Genomic DNA, 20,963 nt, shown 5'->3' with positions numbered 1-20,963 from the left:
TGCAGGGTCATCTCACTCAGTTGATATGCAGTTATGAAGGTGACCGGGGGGCCAGAGATCTTATTAGGGCATGACAGTAGTGGGGCTGCAGTGGCCTAGTGTGTTAAGGAAGCGCCCCCTTAATCAGAAGGTTGCCGGTTCAAATCCTGATCCACTGAGGTGCCACTGAGCAAAGTACCGTCCCCACACACTGCTCCCATGTGCACTTGTCATGGCTGCCCACTGCTCACCAAGGGTGATGGGTTAAAAGCAGAGGAAACATTTTGTTGTGTGCAGTACCATTAATGTAATGTTTCTGCTCTTTTTCTACCTAATCTGTATCTGCCGCCTCCGCAGTGCACTGTTCATAACCACAGACGTTAAATTAAATATGTCTTTGAAAGCCTCTGGACACACAAAAAAGCATGCTTTTTTGGATAAAGCCACTGGGCAGCCAGATGGTTTTGAAAGAAATTTTACTGCCAGCATGCTGTTTTGGATCTTCAGAATTTTCTTTTTGTATTATAGCATCCTAGTTTTGATAAATGCGGGGACAAATGCTGCCTTAGTCACCAACATGGGTACAGCAGAACCTGAGAAGCTGATGGTTTATAACCCAACAATGGCTACCTGCAGTCTGCAGCAGTATCGGGTTGCGGGTGCCAGGTCGGAGATCTCACACTGGGTATCAGTGCCGCAGTAGATGAGCTCCATTGGCTCCTTGTCCCGGCCCCACTCCAGGCGGTACTCAGAGATGTCGGCACCAGAGGTCTCTGGACTCTGCACAGCGAGAGGAAGAGATGAGGGCGGTGGACAGACCCATCTCCAGACATGTTTATTATACTCATATCATTATGCTGATATCTTGTCTTATGTGTACTGCAGGGAATGAGACCAAAAACCCTTTAAAAAAATTGATCAGGCCACCATTTATTAATAGAAGTTAACAACATCCTATAAATGTCCTGTTTGCAGAATGTGTTTTGTTTTGGTGGAAAAAGAGTATTGATTTTCATTTCAGTGAAATTCTTTTCAGTTGAGCTGCCCAAAATAAATACGAGCAACATCACAAAGAAAGGAAGTGGAATGCAAAATGACTGACAATCAGAGCTAGATTATGCTACATAATGACCATGACTCACCTCCCAACTGACCAGGACACAGGTGCTAAATGTAAAAGTGAGTGAGGGCGCCCCACACTGGCCTGGAGGCCCTGCTGCAGTTGTCACCTCTGTGGCTTCAGAGAATGGTCCATACTGCAGACACCAACACATCAAGTAGTTTCATTTCCAAAGGGCAAAGCAAAACCTCCACCCTGCGTTCTGCATAGCACTGCTTCACTCACTTACAGCTACACTTTTGTCTAAAACACTAAAAGAAAGCTATCACAACCTGCCGATGTCTCACCCCCCCACCGAGCCCTTGTTGAAATCACAGAACGATGCGGCCAAAACAACAAAAAACGGATGTGAGAAAATTGAATCAAAGGAGAGAAGAAAAAGGACAAAGGAAATAAATCCCCATTTTGAAACTAAGCACGTTTTGCAGCTATCTCCCAATCGGTCCGGGGAAAATCAATTTCTCAGCTAAGAGACTCCTCTTGTTCTATGACCAAAATATATATTTTTTAAAGGCAAGCAAACACGGGCGGGGACTAAAAGCAAAACAAGGCCCGGTCTGGATCGCACAAACCCTCATAGCAAACGGCTACTCTGCCCTGAGAAACGTCACTGCCGTCTGACACATGGGAGTCGGTGCAGCCAGTGAGCCACATAGCCCAATAGCAGTAACCAAATCTGCCTAAATCTGTTGGCACTGGTTTGTGAGCTTACCGCAAAACTAAGTACACACTTTATGGTGTACCATTTTCATTTTACAGCAGTGCACGGTACTATACTCTATGGACTACTAATATGATAAATGTGAAAATAAAAACTGATCATTACCATTAAGAGGGGGGTCACATGGCATTCCGTATTGCAGGAATGACATGCAACGTAAGTAACTGATATAATGACATATAATGTTAATTGTTTGATTGTATCTCCTGAACATGTGACCATGAGTGGTGCAGTGTGTCAGATTCTGTGCTCACCCCGGCATCATTCGCGGCGCGTAAACGAAAGCTGTACGTGTTGCCAGGCAGTAGGCTGCCCACGGTGCACTCCAACTCAGACCCATGGTACACCTCTGCCGGCTCTGCCTCCCCTTCACCCATCACCACACTGTACTCGGTCACCCCACAGGAGCCTTCAGAGGACGGACAGTCTGAGAGTGAAGAAGCAAGGGACGGGAGAAAATGTTATAAATTGCTCACTAACTCAATCACTTTTCATAACAGTTAGTCCTGCTGGAGCCAGTCCCAGGAAACTGGGCACAGGGGGTGGGACTCACCCAGTGCAGGACGTCAGCACTCAAGAAGGTGCACACACCGGTCTCTCACACACTCACACACTCATATGGCCAGTTTAGAGTCGCAAATCCACCTAGTGTACATGCTTTTGGATGGAGAAATGAATCTTGACAATCTGGAAGAAATCTGCACCACCATGGTGAGAGCATGCAAACTTCACATGCAACCCTGTGGCTGTGTCTCTTTATAACTTCTTATCAAATCTGTTTCTTATCATATCTGTTACTGGCATTGCAATTTAAAATGCAGCAGAGATCATTTTTAGTTTAAAACAAAACTAAGCTTGCTGCAGCCTGACGTGCCTTATAATGACACTGTGTACGTCGTCAATCAGGTGGTCAGGAGAATTAAAACAACTCAATGTTATTCAAGTCTGAATTCATTATCTCTTCAGTCTGCAAACAAATAAAATAAATAACAGGAATCTGATTTAAGAATTGCGTACTGCAATTTCAGCTGCCCGCTGACAACGCACCATCCTGATCACTTCATTACTTCCAGTCAGCACAGCAGATACTTCAAAGTTTCCTCACAGACATTAAATGGATTCAGTTACAAATGCTGAATGCTGCCTTCCAACCTGATTCATACATGCACGAAAAGAGCCCACTTTCAAACCAATTATAGATCAGAGGATGGGAAATTATTTCAGCCCCAGGACTCCGCAGAACAAATGGCAGAGGAAGGTTCTGCAGGGGAACACTGGGTGTATTTGAGTGAGTGGTGGACGGAGAGGGTCACCTTAATTAATTGGTGTTAGGCCAGAAATGAACAGAGCCCCTGAAACTACAGATTTATCCCAAAAGAGAAAAATACTTATTCAATTGTCAGAAATGAATCTGAACTTCTTACTGATTATTCCATTCCTACATCCTCCAACCACCCCCTGGCACTCCCACCTACTCCCAGAGTGGGTCGTGTCAGGATATGCTGAGAAATTAAATTAAGTGTTGTACTGATAGTGGAATTTTTATTCAATATTGATCTATCAGTGGTAGGTATCAGTGGTAGGTAGCAGATTTGGTCCTGAGATGACTGTCTATCCATCCATCAGACTTTCACAGTGACAAACTGCCTCTTGTTTTCTCATTTTCTTAACATGATGGTGGAACTAGTAACAATCATTAAAATCTTTTTACGACCTGTGCTCCTTCTCTCCTCCAATTTCCACGTCGACTGCACCTCCATTAGAACAAGACTGCTCACTTCAGTGCTCCCAATTGCTCTTCAAATCTGCTGAATAAACAATGTGCCCATGCATACTCACCCCATTGTAACTGGACTTCCTTGTGTTTGGTTTTGCCCATGACACGGGGAGGCTGGCAGGGCCCAGGTGCCACACTTAATGTACGAACCAGCAGACTCTCAGAACACTGTACACACACGCGCAGGACAAAGGTTAAGAGGAAACAGCCTGAACACGACAGAGGATAAAATGCACATCCGGTAAATAATGACAGGGTACCTGGCTGTGGCCTCCAGTGCTGATGCTGCACACACGCAGCCTGTACAAAGTGCCAGGTTTCAAGTGATCACACTCAGACTCTGTGGCCGGCCCACTGTATGTTATGTTCCATTGGTTGGCTGAAGACATACATGATCACAAACCATGTTCTCATATTACATCAACATTGTAAATCACTTCTTTTGTCTGTACTTGCCAAAAGGTGCACTACACTTCAAATAAGTATCCTGAAGCGGGTTATTTTATTATATGGATAGATCTTTAAAAGTGGCTGGACCTTTACTGGAATGGACCAGGACCAGCTCTAATCTGAGTCAAATCAATTACATCCAAGTTATCATTAATCTGAAAGAGATAAACTGTGGACTCAAGTCATGATTTAAAAATGGCACTGGTGTACGGATCTACAGCACGTCATTACTGAGAACTACATTTATAATTGATCTTCTTTCTTTCACTCATAAAGCGACATGTGACTGATAACTGAAGGATGTTGCAAGACAGCATTTTTTGTATGAATTAAATTTCAGAAATAAAGTTCAAGGTTATGGTATTTTGATGGTGCTCAGTCAATATCAGACAGCCTAGCACTGCTTGTAAAATCATTAGTTCAGTATCTCTCTGAGACAATATGTCAGGTAAACATAGCTGTTTATGAGAAATTTGCTGGTATCTACATTTTTTTTTATTAATGTACCTATTTTTCCCGTATAATGGTTCTGTCAACATTGTGCACAGGGTCTGTGTGCTTATGTGCCGTTTCCTGTGATTATTTTCTTTGAATGGTTTATTAGAATACAGAATGGAAAACTGGTACAGCTTTAATGGGCACTGGGCAAATACAACCTGAGCAATTACTGACAGGATAAAAGTACATCGTCAAGTGGCCTTTGAGAGGGGATCGAATGTTCTCTGATATGTTTTGTTAGGGCACAAAAAGTATTTAACATTTCACAATTGCTCTAAAAATAGCTGTAGGTATTGGTATTGCAAGAAATACTGTGCTATAATACTTGGCCTATAATGGCACTGGTGTTCAACACACATACCATCAGAACTGCCTTCTGAAATCTCCAAGAGGTATGTCAAGATTTCTGAGCCACCATTGTCTTGTGGAGGATCTGAAATAAGAAGCACTACTAAAGTATGAAAGGCCAACGACCAAAAATACACAGAACAAAAAAACAGAGCTGCATTTTAAAGGAAGAAAATGTTCTGTCGTACCCCATTTGACAGTAAAGCTGTAGGGGGTGACGGCTCCCTTCACACAGAGTTTGGACGGGGGGCCAGGTTTGTCGGGACTTGTGTTGCAGACGAGGACCTCGCTGGGGCTGCTCCGACCCTCCACGTTACAGGCAATGAGCTACAAGGCAGGAAGAAAACAGAGGATGAACAGAGAAAATTTGCTGGACTCGACCGGTTAAGCTGGTCAACTACCCTTCCCGCCATCTGCATTACCGCCCAGAGTATCAGAAATGAAATACGCCATATCCCCATCTAAACCATGCCTAAACCTTGTAGGTTCCATTTTAACACAGTTTCAGCCCATGTTGTGAATATCTGACAGGCTTTTCCACGCCTAGTTGTACTATCTAATGTAGGCTTGGGGAGTAGATAGTCTGTATGTAAACATTAGACACTGCAGCGGGTAGAAACACAGGAAGTCAGCAGTCTGAAAGATCCTGCAACCATCAATAATTTAGTGGAAGCAGCAATTACCCCCCGACCACATTTACACATTAAATGTGTTTCAGGGTCATTCAATTTGCTTTGGCAGGTACCTTAGTAGTCTCTTGAGTATACTTCCAGTAGATAGACAGCGAGCTAGGGACAAAATACACCACAGCTTATAACAGCTAGGAAGACAATAAGAACCCCTCAAACCACTCAGCTTTTTGAATGAGAGAGAACACTCTGTAAAGTGGAGCATGGAGAGACAGAAAACATGCTTCAAGTCGCGTGTTTAAAAGGTTCAACTAAAGCTGGATTCGCTACTCCTTTGTGATGCCCCCTCACCACGCGGAGCACAAACACAGAGACACGTCTTTCATCTGCAAACGCACAAAAGAGCCATGTGACTTCAATATGGTCAGAACGCCGCAACCTCCTTGGCTCTGATGGGACTCGTTTCATGCAAACCTGACCACTCGACCAGCACTTCACTTAATCTGTCTGATGAGAAGTCTGAATAAAGATCGTTTTAATCTTTTGGAAAATGCTTTAAACCAGACAGTAGAATGTGTTTTTTGCTATAAGCTCAAACTTTCAGCATTTCAAAAAAGGAATGGAATTGGAGCCAATCTGGTCAGGACTCATTAAAATGTTTTTTGGAGAGCCCTTGCCCGCTGTAAGCTTAATTGCTCCATCCAAGTTCACCTAGCCTGGTCCACTTACCCTAAACTTATACTGGGTGCTCCTCCTCAGGCCTTCTACAGTACAGCTCAAGTTTTCTCCAGTGTACTTTGGGTGAAATTCTGTTCCCTGCAGGGAAATAAAGAGCACAAGTTAAATTACAGACTAAGTCTAATATACCAGAATATAGACAGGCTACTTCAAGGCTGATCGGATCGCTGGCCTAGAGGGACAACTGGTACTGATCTTTTTTCTCCCTTTAGCACAGGGGGAAAGATGTGAACGCCGTCTGACCAACCAGAGGCAAAAACTGTTCAATTAACTATGTGGGAGAGCTGAAGCGGGAGTGGTTAGAGATTTGTGAGAAGTGCATGGTCCTGATGTTCCTGTTGTTCTCAATTCTGCTAATGTGCACACTTACTTTTCCATCTCACCATATAATAATCTAAAATAACTGAATAGACTGTATAATTGAAGAAGTCTCAACATGGTTCTACACGCTACTCTCATCATCATAACCAGCATCACGATTATTACGATTGAAAGAATGGCTGTATGAGGACTTTTGGAAAACTATTCCCGTTCTCTAAATTAAAAGAATCCTGGAGTGCTGTCACAACAGCATTGTTGTAAAATTAGTCAAAGAAAGAAATTAGTTCAAACCCTGTGCGTGATGGGTGGTAGTAGCCTAGTGGGTAACACACTCGCCTATGAACAAGAAGAGCCAGGTTCAAATCCCACTTACTACCATTGTGTCCATGAGCAAGACACCCTAAGTTGTTCCAGGGGGGACTGTCCCCTGTAAATACTGATTGTAAGTCGTTCTGGATAAGGGCGTCTGATAAATGCTGTAAATGTAAATGTAATTTAAAATGTCAAATTGCGGTCATTGCCCTTTCCTCCCTGATCAAATATAAAGCAGAACACTTTCACTGCTGCTGCCAAGACCATATCATATATAAACAATCATTTTGACTGTAACCTGAGTGTTCACATTTTATTGTTGAATTTTAGCCAAGTCTGCGTTAACATTTATCTTAGCTGACAGCTGCTTCAAGTCACATAGACACACGCCCTAGTTAAAGCTCACTGTGTTCTCCTCCAGGATCTCCAGCGTGTAGGTGATGTGCTCCTCGGCCGTGCAGCCCTCGGGCCGGCTCCACTCCAGCGCGATCCAGGTGATGCCGGCACGCACCAGCCTGGGAGGCAGAGGCAGATGAGGGAGGCTTCCAATTGTGTAGAACACCACTTCTGGACTAAAGCCACTGTGGGACAGAACAGCATGGGAATAATCATCATCATCAGGATCAAGTTTACTGGTCTGGTTAAGCAGTGATCACTTTTGAAACTTTTCCCCAATTTGAGTTTCATGTGAGTAAGTCTGTGATCCAGTAACATTATGATATTTATCTTGTGTGCATCCATGACCCAACAATGCTCATTCATTAAAAGAGGCACCAGGGCTAAAACTGAAACCATCGTGGACCTCGGTGGTGCCAGATGGGAACAGCATTCACACATAAACTGAACCCCTATAAAAAATAGCGGCATTACAGCAACGGATGCTTCAATCTTGGAAAAACAACAAAGCGCACAGGCGGGTTTCATTCCACTCACGTCAATACGCCCAGCTTAATGAAAAATGCACGAATTACAGCATCAATATTCACGCTGCCAGCCGTCCTCCTCTCCGTTGACTGGTGTGAATGCAATCCTTTAAAAAAATGAACCAGTCACGGCAGGTTTACAAGCCAGTGTCACTTGCACCCTCAGCGAAAATGAGTTTGCGCTCGATCGCAGGCTGGTGAGCGTTTAACGAGGTTCTGTCATTCAGCGGCGTTTGCCGTGCTGATAAAGAACGTGGCAAGCGGCCCTTCACTTCCCGTTACTTAACCTTCAAAACTTCCTCACAATCTCTCCTCAACAGAGTAGTGGAACAGAGAGTGACTGAAAGACACAGGCAGAAAAGCAGAGCAAGATTTTTCATAATGCACCCAAACCTAAATATGTAATCCAATGTGATATATAAAGGCATCAACATGAACACGTTAAAAGTAATTTAACAAAATTAACACAAATTTATTAATGCAACTGGGCTTGTTTACTTCCTGTGTGGGGTCTGACCTATGACACCAATGCAAAATTCATCCTAGTCAGAGACCAGCTCTACACAAAATTGGAGATGACAGTAAAAGAGTTTACAAATGATGCATCTCTTGCATGCTCATTGAGTTCATTTGCATTATTTCCAAATGGAGACACCCAACTGCTGTTCTCGAACATGGGAGTCTTCTGTCAGATGCGTAGAAAGCAGAAATCGTGTTTGTATAGATGGAAGTGCCACGTCACGCCATTCACAGCATTTTTACAACAGCCCTTAGGTGGAAATTTTAAAATGTACCTATTGAAAAATTATTTCCGCTAAACTTAATTTTAATTTTATTTACTGTCAGTTTTTATGACCCGGTTGCCTCGCTGTCACTCACCAACTTTACCGCACTTTTGTGTTATTGTTTTTAAAAATGTAATATCGAAAGCTTTAGTCAAAATTGTTATATTTCCTGAATGACACACAACCTCCCTAAGCCATCCGGTTAAGTAAGCACTTGTCACCAATGCCTTGCAGGGTCTATGTTCTGATAAATAGCGTAATTATTGCTGGCCTTGACCAATTTAACCCCAATGATACACGACAAACTAAAAACTGACTAATAGAAAGAGTTTGGACTGAACTGGAAAGATAGAGACTGGGTGAACGGGTGAAAGGAGAGTGGGATGTGAGGAATTAAGTTTAATAAAGATAGACCTGAGGTTAGTGTTATAGGGTTGAAGTAAACAACAACTACTGAAGGAATGCCACATACTTCAGTCTGAAAGAGTGCGGTCTGAGAACAGTGTGAGGGTGTGTGTGAGAGGCAGAGAGAGAGAGCGAGACGGGCTGATAAAAAAGATAAAGTGTAGCGGCTGGAAAGGAATTAAAAAAGGAATTAAACATTAATGGTGGTAGGTGATGTTGAAGAGAAAGGATAGTCAATGTGGAGAGAAAGTGACACTCGCCCTTCGGTCCATCAGTGCTCCCCTCTTAAATCATGGTGACGTTCCCATCTTCTCTTTCATTACAGCGTGACGGACAATGACATTATCGCGCTGTTCATCGGCAGCAGTTTTGTTTTCACAGATGGCAAGGCACCAAGCATCACTCGTGCAGTGGCAGTGCAGCGATCTTACGTACCTCGTTCCGATGTCGTTCCGTGCCGCAACTCGAAACGTGTATGCCATGGCTGGATACAGGCGGCCCAGTTTATAATGTCTTTGGCTCCCAAAGTAGCATTCCCGAAAAACGTTATTCCTCTTTCCCTGCACAGGAAATGCATTAGAAATCGGCTTTCAGCAAACTTCATGAGGGAATTAATTCTTCACATGCTTTCCACTCATTAGCTCTTAAGATACAAATAATTATGGTTACATGTCAGACATAAAAGACAGATTAAAGGTGTGTTATTGTAGATGATAGACTTGGATGCAAAATAAACCAAAATTTTGATGACAATTTCAAATGACGACAGTGTCTAATTATACTGTCATCCAACATAAATGAGAAAAAAAATCACTTGGGGGCAATGAAATGAAATTATAGAATTTATCAGTACAAACCATGCATGTAAGTGACAGATAAATGGCTTCTGTATTAATATATTACTTAACTGATTTGTAATTGACATTAAAAGAGCACCTTTAATGAGCCAATCAGATTTTAGAGTCATAAATATTTATTAAAGAAAATGCAGAATGCAGAGCAGTGGTTGCTGAATTTGAATACCTACTTGACTTTGACTGATGCTTTTAGCATTACAACACCCAAGCTGTCGTTCCATCCTGTCAATACAGCTGATTAAACCCTCTAACTTCTCTCACTTTCTTCATTTCATTAAGAGCAGATATCCGGTGAGTGTTTTTAAAGATGAGTTTGTATTATATGTAAAAAAAAATAATTAAAGTCTGAGTCTTAAACTATCTAGTGTATGACAGCACAGCCATTAAGCCCTTAAAATCAAAGGCTGATAACAAAAACAAGCCGGTCAACACCAGCTAATCCAAGGGTTTTATATGGGATTTATGATCACATCCACTAGAGGACAGGAGCAATGAAGGCTGACAGAGAGAAATATATATAAAGAGAGTCTAAACCTTTAAGGGCAAGGTCATCATATAATTGGAAAATAGAATGGGCAGAGAAGAAAGAAAGTAAAGTAGGGCTTTTGATAAATCTGTCAAAGACAGCAGGTAACAAACCACCATCTGACCAGAGATGGGGCTCATTACAAAAGGTAGTGGCTCACCTCATCCCACTCCAACAGGTAGCTGGTGATTTTTGATCCATTGTCGACTGAAGGCTGAAGGCACAGACAGGCAGGAAGGGGAGAAGGGGAGAGAGAGGAAAATCGGAATGAATGAATGTGGCCGTCATGTGAAGGGGGAGAAGTGCTGCATATCATTACAGGATCTCATTTCCTGCTTAAATCAGGCCCCGGTGCATCCATGGACCAGCCTTCCCATACAACTTCCTGTCTGTACAGCAGCCTTAAATAAAGATGAACAGTCCTCTGCTCGAGGTGAAATGAGGTATTACTGCAGCTATCTTTCATCTGGGGAAATCTCACTTTCTACTTTAACTCAGTTTGCATTTAGATGGAGTGAAGTTTCTTGCCAAAAGTTAACAAGTAGCACATTCACAGTCTGCAAGGTACAGAGCTAAGGTGGAGTTTAACACAACTGTATCTGTGATTTATGAAGAAAAGAAAAGCTCAGGTTTACTGATTGACAAAACTAGAAAAAGATTAAATGCACGCAACCCTAATACACAGTTCAAATACAAAAAAAACGTGGTGCAGTAAATGTCTGCATGGAGTTCGGGTACCTTCCACTGCAGGGTCAGCGAGCTCCTTGTCCGATGGGAGAGTTTGGGGGGGAGGGGGCAGTCTGGTGTGCTGCTGTGGGTAGTGAAGGTCCCGGCCTCTGAGCACAAACCCTTCGCCGAGTTACACATGGCATTCACTCTGCAACATATGAACACACACACACACATTTTGAGAGAATGTCTCTCCCTCAAGTATAATGAAGGCCTGCTGGACAATGCTGGCGTCATCTGTAATTGAACCAGCACGAGCGGGTGAGAAACCCATCCGTGCAGCTCTAAAATCCCAACATGTCTGGGGGGAAAGAGGACGTCTGGTCACCCAGAGTCAAGGAATCATTCATTAAAACCAAAACTTTTTGCCATGTTCTCCGAGGGCATGTTAACAGAGGAAGATGCCAATGGGCATTTGCCGTGTCCTTACCGTACATGGTAATCAGTTGCTGGTCTTAGATCTTCCAGGTTACACTCCAATTCTTCTCCACTTTAAAAAGAAGACAGAAAGTGGTGCTGTGATAAATCAAACATAGCATCGCTAGCCAGCATCAATTACATTTTAACCGTGTGACGCATTCATGTCATCACATTCATTACATGTCAGCAGGAGGATAAAATAATGAGAGCATTATGATTAATAGTCATAAACCTGTCTTCCAGCCCACGATCACATGAGGGTGTCTTACCTGTAGATGAGGCGGTACTTGCCGTCCCGTCCCTTGTCTGACAACGTGACCTCATAGGTGCAGGAGAAAGCGTGACCGTTGCTGTGCCTGTCCTTATTCACCAGGCCTGCAGGGGGAGCCCACACGAGGCGAGCTGCTCTGGCTTGGATGTTAGTAACCTGGGGACAATTTGTAGTATAAGGTTCACGTATTGCCTATATTTATGTATTCTGTTTGTCGAATGATTTTTTTCAGTAACGCACACAAACATTTCAAGGAAGTGGCCATGTGGGAATGAAAAATGTCACATCCGCATCATTTTCATCAGATGGACCAGGGAGGAGAGCAGGATCATTACACCATACACAGACATGGTCTAACACTCACTCAGCCAGCCAATCAGAACCTGAATTCAATTCAGCAAGAGGCTGGATGTGTGTGTGTGTGTGTGAGAGACTTTTTCTCCTGAACACATTTGTTCAAATTGAAGTGATATCACAGCCAATATGGCATCTGCGAGAGTCTCTTCTCTTTCCTGTCAGCTGAATTTCAGAAATGATTTCTTCCTCCATGCACCAGTGTGATAGTTGTGAAAAGTTGGCCTTTTTTTTAAATGTTATACTGCTCAGACAGTCTTTCATCTGCTCCTCCAATCGTTCAACATTTCACTCACTTCACTTTCCCAACACTTTTAATTTCTGTTCTCAAAACAGAAAAAAGTGGCAGCAGGTCGTATTACCTTATTACAAACACACACGCACACGCACACAACAAATAGCCAGATTGTATTACTGTCTGTGCTCATCTGTATTTATAAGGACAAATCTGAATTTGTGTGATGCCAAACGAAAGGATAACAAATGATAATCAGTAAAACAACAGCAGTTCAAAAGTCCAACGTGTAAAAGGGAAAGAGCCACACATGCAAAAGTCAATAGGCCTGTTTAATAAGTTGAACAATAGCGACTGCTGTGAGGTCCCCTGCAGACTCCATAAAAAGCGCAGGGTATACAAGATACAACATTGCCACCATGTGGATAAAATGTGCAACACCAAGAGTGAATAAGGAGCAACAAAGAGGCACAGAAGAAACACTAAACCAGCTATTCTTTTTGAGGGGAGCATTTTAAGGGGCTTGAATCCCTGCAGCCACAAACCATATGAGAGCCTTCATGATGGCCCTTAGCTGTATTGAGGTTTGTCATTTTAATGTAAATCAATCTGAATGGAATTTAATCTACTTTGTGCCACAGATACAGTGAATTATCAATAACGTACATGTAATGTTCTGTTCAAATTATTAATATAAGAATACGTTATTTTGAATATCAATAATGATAATGAAAATGAAAGTAAGGTGATTGTCATTGTGAAACACTGCAGCACATCACACGTGCATCAAGATGTGTCCTCTGCTTTTAACCCATCACCCTAGGTGAGCAGTGGGCAGCCATGACAGGCGCCCGGGGAGCAGTGTGTGGGGACGGTGGTTGTGCTCAGTGGCACCTTTGCGGATCAGGATTCAAACCAGCAACCTTCTGATTACGGGGTCGCTTCCTTAACCGCTAGACCACCACTGCCCCTTATTAATGATAATAAAAACAAATTTTATTTTGCATTGATGTAGAGAATTCTGTTACAATTATTAAGACGCTATTTATCACACAGACAAAAATATTTTTATATGCATAAAAAAAATGAATGTGTTGTTTTGTCATGTCTCACAAGTTCAACACAAAGTGCGTATTACAGACTGACCTGTGGTTTGTCCATTCCAGAAAGTATGTCTTGAACTCTCTTGGTTTCTGAGTCATGATCTGCATAAAATGATAAAGAAAGAAGAATTTCAGTCAACCACTGGCCACTAGAGGGTGAAAAAGTAAAAATGAAACAGGTCACCAGATCAAACTCTAGCCATGAATCAATACGTAAAAGTAAGTGCCACTGGTTTTGAAATATTATTTTTTTCAGATCTGCAGATGATGCAACTACACTATATGCACAAACATGAGAAACAATGTCAAACAATACTGAGACAAGGCATTGGCATGTGGGCTGTTTTTCTTTTCTCTTGTTCCCCCCACCTCTTTTTCACTGCAAAACTCCCCTGGAAACCTCCCCTAGTGCAGCTGAGCTGTCCACTGGAAAGAAGTGGTAAATTACCTAATGCCGCTAAAGCAGAGGATTAGTCTGTTACGGACTGACAGCACTCTTCTCTGCTGTTCATCACATGGATTAGACAACAGAGAGGTATGACACTCAACAAGAAGCACAGAGGGAGCGAGACCCCCCTTTAACCCAGCCGAACGCCACGGGCTGAATATCTCGAAAATGATTTAGGATTTCCACAGCAGGACCCAGGGGCCTAGAGCCTGATCCCACAGCAGTGCCTTTCCTCAGCAGGGCTGCTTTCCACATTAGAGCCTGGGGTCTCCCTCTAACTCTCTCCTCTCTTCTCTATCCCTCCCACTCTGAGCCTGGATACGGTAAATTACAAGGAAGGATAAAGGGGGGGGGGCTCAGGTCTCTCGAAAACACACACACAAGCACACACACTTTTTCCATCTTCAAAATCTTAAAAAAAAAAAAAAAAAAAAAAACAGCTTTAGATACAAACTTAAGTGCCTCAAGGCCTCTGTTTTCTCAGCATTCACTTATTTCCCTCTCATTTTTTCCAGAGTAGCCTATCTTGCTGATGAAGGAAAAAGTATGTGTGTGTGTGTGTGTGTCTGTGTGTGTTTGTGTATCCCTGCAATTCTGTGTCAGACATAGTGCTGAGAAGAGCACCAAGGTCCAGCTGGTGACTCACTGCCGCGATGAGGTCACCTCTCAGCACGACCCGAATTTGGGGGAGTAAACGGTAAATGTGGGGGTGGTGGTGTGATATGGGGAGCACAGACACAGGTGTGATACGTGCAGGAGGGTAATGTACAGTACAGATGTGCCCGTGACGTCTGTGTGTGTGTGTGTGTGTACCTGCTCTTGTTCCTCACATTACTCCTGTCTTCAGTTCTAGGGTGGAAATGCCTCAGGGAGCTCATACAGTCTACAGAAGGTGCAAGGACCTGCCCTTCTAATCTCAGCTCAAGGAAAGGCCCCCATAACTTATGTAAAACTAGAAGAACTCAGACCTTTTCCAAAAACAAGAGCTGACTCCTCATTGATTTGAAAAAGATTGTGACACACACCACTAAACATGTCTGGAAATATTACTGGACCAAACGTGTCTGCGCATCCAAGAGAATTACTACCTATAAATATGGATAGTGAATATGTTACGCACTGGCTCTTTCATCACTACTGAACTCTACTGCCCTTGTATTGGATTGTACAAGAAACGGCTCGTTTTATTGCCAACAGCTTTTGTAATAATGTTTTAGTGCAAAACGAAACTGTCAAAAAGTATTCTAATATTCAAAGTTTGGTAAAGCCCATTGAGTTAATTTTTGCAAAGACATAAGTGTTGTCATCTTGTCATATGAGCTTCACCTGTGACTAATAATGGATCACGTAGGTGTCAGGTGTGTATAAAAAGAAGCCCAGACCTTCACTAGACCTTCACATCAACTGCAACTAGACCTCTGTAAACATGCCTTAGATTCACTAAAGTGTTGATTATCAAGAGGCTGAAGAGCAGATCCACTGCTGATGTGGCAGACACCTTCAGTGTGTCTCAGCGTCAAGTACAGAGGATTAAAAAAAGACCGCATGGATGCAGTCCTTCAAGCTATATTACATGACTGAAGGCAGATTACACAATCATTCACCCTCAACTTACCAAAAGATGTACAAGAAATCACCCTCTGCAAAGATGTGACCCTCTGGTGAAACAGGAGATCTAAATACGAGGACAAATAAAAATGCTCTGCACTCTGATTGGCTGTAGGTTGTCTGTGATTCATCAGATATGTTGAATGCTAGGTACAATCTGTAGCCTGATTTGAGTCTGTGACGAGTTGGCAAGGTCACACTAGGCTCCACACCAGATATCTGATGTCAGGGGCATCCCTAACTCATACACAGTGAGATCATTTTGATGGTTTGTCCCATCCGACATAACCTTTGCCCTCTACTGAAACACTCTGATCCTAATGAAAGCGGTGAAAATTAAAAATGAATTATGACCTCTGGTCCGCAAATCAACCAGACACTCATGATGTATTTAGGAGTGATGTTCATCACCACCGTAAAACCACCAAATGAGGGTATATATATTGGAAGAACCGTACATCCATTGTTAGCATCCATCTCCTCCTGTCACACCTGCCTCTCTGTCACCAGCCTCAAGTTCTAGCGTTCGTGGAGAGAATAATGAAAACGTCAAAAACAAGGGGACGCGGTAGGAGTGACGAATAAGAGGGTGAAGACGAAGGGTGGGTGCAGGACCTCGTCGGTCCTTGTACCGGCTGACTGAGGACTTCAAGACGACAGCGGCTTGTGGGCGAGCTGAGCAACCCTACATCGTCTAAACATAGCGCCACACATGACACATGTGGGCTCTGTCTGAGGGGAAAGTAGGTCGCAGCTATCGAGCGCCGTGATCAGGCAGACATAAACACACTTTCACAGTCTGAAGTTCCTCCAGGAGAGACGCTTGTTGGTTTGTTTTAACATAAAAGCCTCCCTGGGGTATTCATGTGGAAGAGGGGAGGCTTTTGTGAATGTCTGCCTCGGCACCTTTGAGCGTGTCCATATAAACACGCTCTGCACTGCACCGAAAATAATAGTCCTCCAGCAAAAGCTGCCTACCTAGAGGTTACCTTTGTGGACACGACCAGTAAACATGATTGTTGAGATTCATGTGAGGCATAAACATGAAAAGAATAAATCTTTGAAACCCCTGTTTATTCAAATCAATTGATGTGAAATTATCAAAACAAACAGAGTCAAAGATGGTTAAAATGAACTGTTAACACATTCAGGGTTCTTACGCATCTCTACAAAAGAATTGAAATTACTTTTCCACGTCTTTTCAATTACTCTAAGGCTTGACCATACTATAGACCTGCGCTAGTTGTAAAGATTGTAGTTGTAAACGTAGAAAAATGTTTCTCGCACAGTTCTTCGTATATACTGGATGTACTTCGTTATACATTCACGTATCCCTCAGATTTCAAATAAATGTGTTTGTTTATTTCATATTCCAAAGACCTGGAAAATTCTCTTTTCAAATTGTTGGACTTTCCAAGTTTTTAATAACCGTAAGAACCCTGCACATTACACAGGTCTGACTAATGTAGCAGCACTGCACGTAACGTAGACATTTCCCTCAATTACAAATTCAGAAGTAACAGACTAAATGAAACAGACAAACAGATTTACTCACACACACACACACACACACACACATATATATATATATAAAAAAAGGGATGCAGACACATAAAAAGAGAGAAACAGAGAAAGAGAAAGAGATTTAATCTCCACATAGCTGTCATTCCATCTGTTCAACAGCTGGCTTCTCTAATTTCTCCCTCACAAAAACCTGAGCGATCCCTTCCATGAGAACCAGTCACACCCCTCTCTATGCTTCCACTGTCCTCCAAATTCAAAAGAACCCTAGGCACAGTAGGGTTCTATGCGCCACCATACCTGATCCAACTCCAAAACTAGCTGGTAACAAGAAGAAAGACCAAAGGGTTTGACCAAAAATGTAAAGGACAAATGCCCTTCTGCTGATCTAGATTTTTGCATTGACCTATGTGAGGACAACAATCACACATTCCTAAGAGAGTCAAATGCAGACCAGGTCCAAATCATGCTGTTCCAGCAAGTGGTGGATCATCAAGGTCCTAAAGTACTAACATCCTTCCAAACATTTATAATGACCCCTGCCCTTGAAACAATAAAACTGTTCCCTCAGATGGCCTTTGTTCTGAGGCATCGGAGCTTTCACTCCACACTCAAGCACATGACATTTAGAAACACCAGAACTCCAGATGTTCTGGTAATTTCCTCCTATTCCAGGATTGTTTATGGCTTTGATCAAAGGGTTGAGGGGAACAAGCGGGTCTCACCTACCATTCATTCCTTAGTAAGGGAGCATACCAGAAAAAAACATTCAACTTCAAAAAGGGATTCCACAGTCGCCAGTCAGCTGCAAACAACAGACATGCTGAAGTTTTCAGCAGGAACAATGTTTCCCACTCAGCTGTCAACAGCAATTCTTCCGAAATTTGCCATTACAATCGATACGTCAGTTTTCTGGCCCTCTTCAGACTTGTCACTGCATGTGGCATTTGAGGCCAATAATGCCACCACTGCAGTTCCCGGAACACAACTGGAAAGAATGGTGAGGAAAAGAACTGGGGGTGGTGGTGGAATGACTGGGAATGAGAAGAACTTGGAAGGCGTCGGCACGGGTATGTTTCTAAGTAAACAGTGTAATGCCAAGCCATGGAGTGCTGTTGCCTAAGCAAAAACTTCTTCCTTCAGGCCTTTGACCCGATCCTGTCTGCAAACTGTGCCATGGTCCTGTGAGGAACACATTTCGTTACCATTGGACAATTTGTTCATGGATGGTATGATGTTAAAAACCCGCTTGATCCTCATTTTCGCTGGAGCGAGTGGCCTTTGTGTGTTGGGCCTGAAAGGTCCAAGAAGGGAGTTTCCACAAAGACTAAAAAAAGACTGTTGATCTTGGCAAGCTAATGAGGACGGAGCCAAGCCTTGGTCTATTTTAATACTTTTATCGAAGCGTTGTTGTATAGCAAGTTATTTTTTTGGGGGGGAGACACAGTTCATATTTTAGCTGGAAGCAAGGCGAGGCATGGGACGAGATCTTTCGTGCTAGCTGTCGATGACTACAGTAGGGTCGCCAGGGGGTCATCTCCGATGAGAAGGAGGGTCGTGTTACCCTGTTAAGCTTGAAAAAATTCTCATATGATCAGATTACGCAGCGTTGCGTCAGGGTGTATTATTGCTTCATTGTGCTTTTTGCTGGCATGAAACCTCATGGAGCCACAGCAAGCTGGAAGATAACAGAGGGGAGAGATTGCGATGCTGCCGCATCATCAGTTATGCAGAGCCAAGATGGCGAAAGAGACATGCCACATCTGTTCCTGATGTGGAGCCATATGGACGGCACAGGCCTGAATGTCAACATCGGGATCAACAGAGAAAGCGAGAACAGCTGGCCAACCATTTATCCTCTACCTGAGGCACACAGAAGCTTCCAGCATTTTAAGGGACGAAAAAACACAGACAGACTCTATCAGATGCACTCAAACTCCACTCTAACATAGCACTCCTGCTAAACCATAGAGCAAATACATACAAGTGTTTGAGCATGTCAAAGTTAAATTTGACATATCTTAATCGTGCAAGTTAATTTAGCCACAACAGAACTTGAATAACACGTGGTCAGTTGTAAATGACTGAGTACAAAGGAGCTGTCGTGCAAGAGTTGTTGTGGGTGTGCACACTGATTTTATTCTGACGACTATTTACATTTAAGGCATTTGGCAGATGCCCTTATCCAGAGCGACTTACAACATGCTTTCAAGTTACCATCGATGAAGGGATCAGTTCTGGAACTATTTGATTTATAGCTTGCTTTGTGCTCTTAAGTGGACAGATTAGGAACTCCAGAGATATCCAATGCCTTGATGAGTGAATATGTGAAGTGCATTCTACCTCATTTAATTTTTTTTCTGAGGCTATTCGGAGTTCTGGTGTCACATGGTGCTATTGGATTCTGCTCTGCAACAAGTAGACATGGCTCTGAGACGAGATTCAACACAGTCCACAGACAGGTGGAAAAGCAAACTGCATTTATTCACTAATGCTTATTAATAATGGAAGTAGAAAGTACCAATGTATGAAAAGCTGCTAAACAGGGAACAGAGTCGATTGCCAATGAAAATGCAGGATAGTATCACAACATGTGTGACTATGCGGGTTGAAACGCTGTACAGTACAACAGAGTACAGCAGGACACCTGGTCACGCTGTGTACAGACCTGGCACATCGTGTGACCTTTAACCTAATTAACTTTGCCTGCCATTCCAAAAGATTTGTCTAAGTCTGTCTGTGTACAGTTCTATGACGGAGAGTGAGCGATGGGAGCCAACCAGGGACCAGCTGGTGGAGTCCTCCCACGCTGTAAAAAGTGGGAGACTCTAATGCCCATTCAATCAACCCCTCAAAGGAGGCATAAAAAGAGTGAATCAAGTTCTTTACTTGTCTAAGAGACTTTCTTCTGTCTCTGTACAAACAGGGAGAAAGCTGTACTTTCAAACATACTTTCAAAAGACTATAATTACAAAGAAACAACTCATTTGCAATTGAAGACTCAGATGGAGCCATAGCTTTGGCTTAGATCCAGCACCCTCTACCAGCATGTGTGTGTGTGTTTGTAAGTACCACATGGTTGTATGGTTACAACCACACAAGAATGCTAGTTTGGCTTTTTAACCGATCAAAAATGGTTCAAAGAAGTATACTCAGCAGGCACTTTCAAACATGAAGTTTCCATGATGTCACTACACCGTTAGACAAGAACTACCCACCAAAAAGCAATGGAAAAATTCTCCAGTTTACAAGAACAAACGTTCTTCCAAAGAAACAGATGATGCTAAGGAACGTGTGGCCAGAGCTCAGGCACAAACGCAAGGGTCATTTTCCCATTCTTCCTTTCAGCAGCAGACAATGAACCCAGAGGCCAATAATGTGTTTATCTCTAGCGATATTTTGGACTTTTTTCTTGTTTAGGGGAGCTCACTGATCCTTTGTGCATTACAGCCATTTAGCCTTGAGAACAGCAGAGACTAGAGTTTTCAGTAGCGCAGGTGTACAGTTTAATGATCCAACATGGTGCGACTGTTGAGTGACATTATGATGAAGTGAGACTGAATAAAATAAACTTTTTGAGGAAAAATATACACTGGAGGGGCAATCCAAGTCTGGTTTGACGAGATGGGTCCTGCAAATGTCATGATAGGGGACTTGATAAGGCCCATGTGTCGTCTGAGGCTCTGCTCAAAGAGCCCCTTCATGGGGAAAACGTGACTCCACAGGTATGTGAGCGAGCTTTCACCGGAGGCCCATCCTGGGCAACAAGGGCTACATTGTGGGTGCTGGAAAAATGATAGTGCAGTGCCAACTTCCAACTATGTCGTTTTCACAGGCAAACCTGACCTCCTTATCCTCGACTCCCTTTCCAACCCCCCCAACCTC

The 20,963-nt window shown here is 43.0% G+C and overlaps 1 protein-coding gene across 4 annotated transcripts in view; it reads right to left on the bottom strand.

Moving 5' to 3' along the window:
• Positions 1 to 20,963, bottom strand: part of fndc3ba (fibronectin type III domain containing 3Ba) — a 97,113-nt gene that overhangs the window by 14,408 nt on the left and 61,742 nt on the right. For all 4 annotated transcript variants that reach the window (XM_028977408.1, XM_028977409.1, XM_028977410.1 and 1 more), the window contains 15 exons: positions 13,545 to 13,603; positions 11,808 to 11,965; positions 11,549 to 11,608; positions 11,128 to 11,266; positions 10,550 to 10,603; positions 9,442 to 9,566; positions 7,300 to 7,474; positions 6,252 to 6,338; positions 5,082 to 5,220; positions 4,907 to 4,978; positions 3,858 to 3,976; positions 3,660 to 3,765; positions 2,075 to 2,247; positions 1,122 to 1,235; positions 610 to 759 (listed from right to left, as the gene is read on the bottom strand). In XM_028977408.1, the coding sequence (XP_028833241.1) occupies positions 610 to 759; positions 1,122 to 1,235; positions 2,075 to 2,247; positions 3,660 to 3,765; positions 3,858 to 3,976; positions 4,907 to 4,978; positions 5,082 to 5,220; positions 6,252 to 6,338; positions 7,300 to 7,474; positions 9,442 to 9,566; positions 10,550 to 10,603; positions 11,128 to 11,266; positions 11,549 to 11,608; positions 11,808 to 11,965; positions 13,545 to 13,603 (1,730 nt within the window). The remainder of the gene's footprint in view (positions 1 to 609; positions 760 to 1,121; positions 1,236 to 2,074; positions 2,248 to 3,659; positions 3,766 to 3,857; positions 3,977 to 4,906; positions 4,979 to 5,081; positions 5,221 to 6,251; positions 6,339 to 7,299; positions 7,475 to 9,441; positions 9,567 to 10,549; positions 10,604 to 11,127; positions 11,267 to 11,548; positions 11,609 to 11,807; positions 11,966 to 13,544; positions 13,604 to 20,963) is intronic.

Source organism: Denticeps clupeoides, chromosome 4 (assembly GCF_900700375.1).
Source record: "Denticeps clupeoides chromosome 4, fDenClu1.1, whole genome shotgun sequence".
Lineage (NCBI taxonomy): Eukaryota > Metazoa > Chordata > Actinopteri > Clupeiformes > Denticipitidae > Denticeps > Denticeps clupeoides.
The sequence above is the reverse complement of the archived record's forward strand: the minus strand, read 5'-3'. Positions and strand labels throughout refer to the sequence as shown.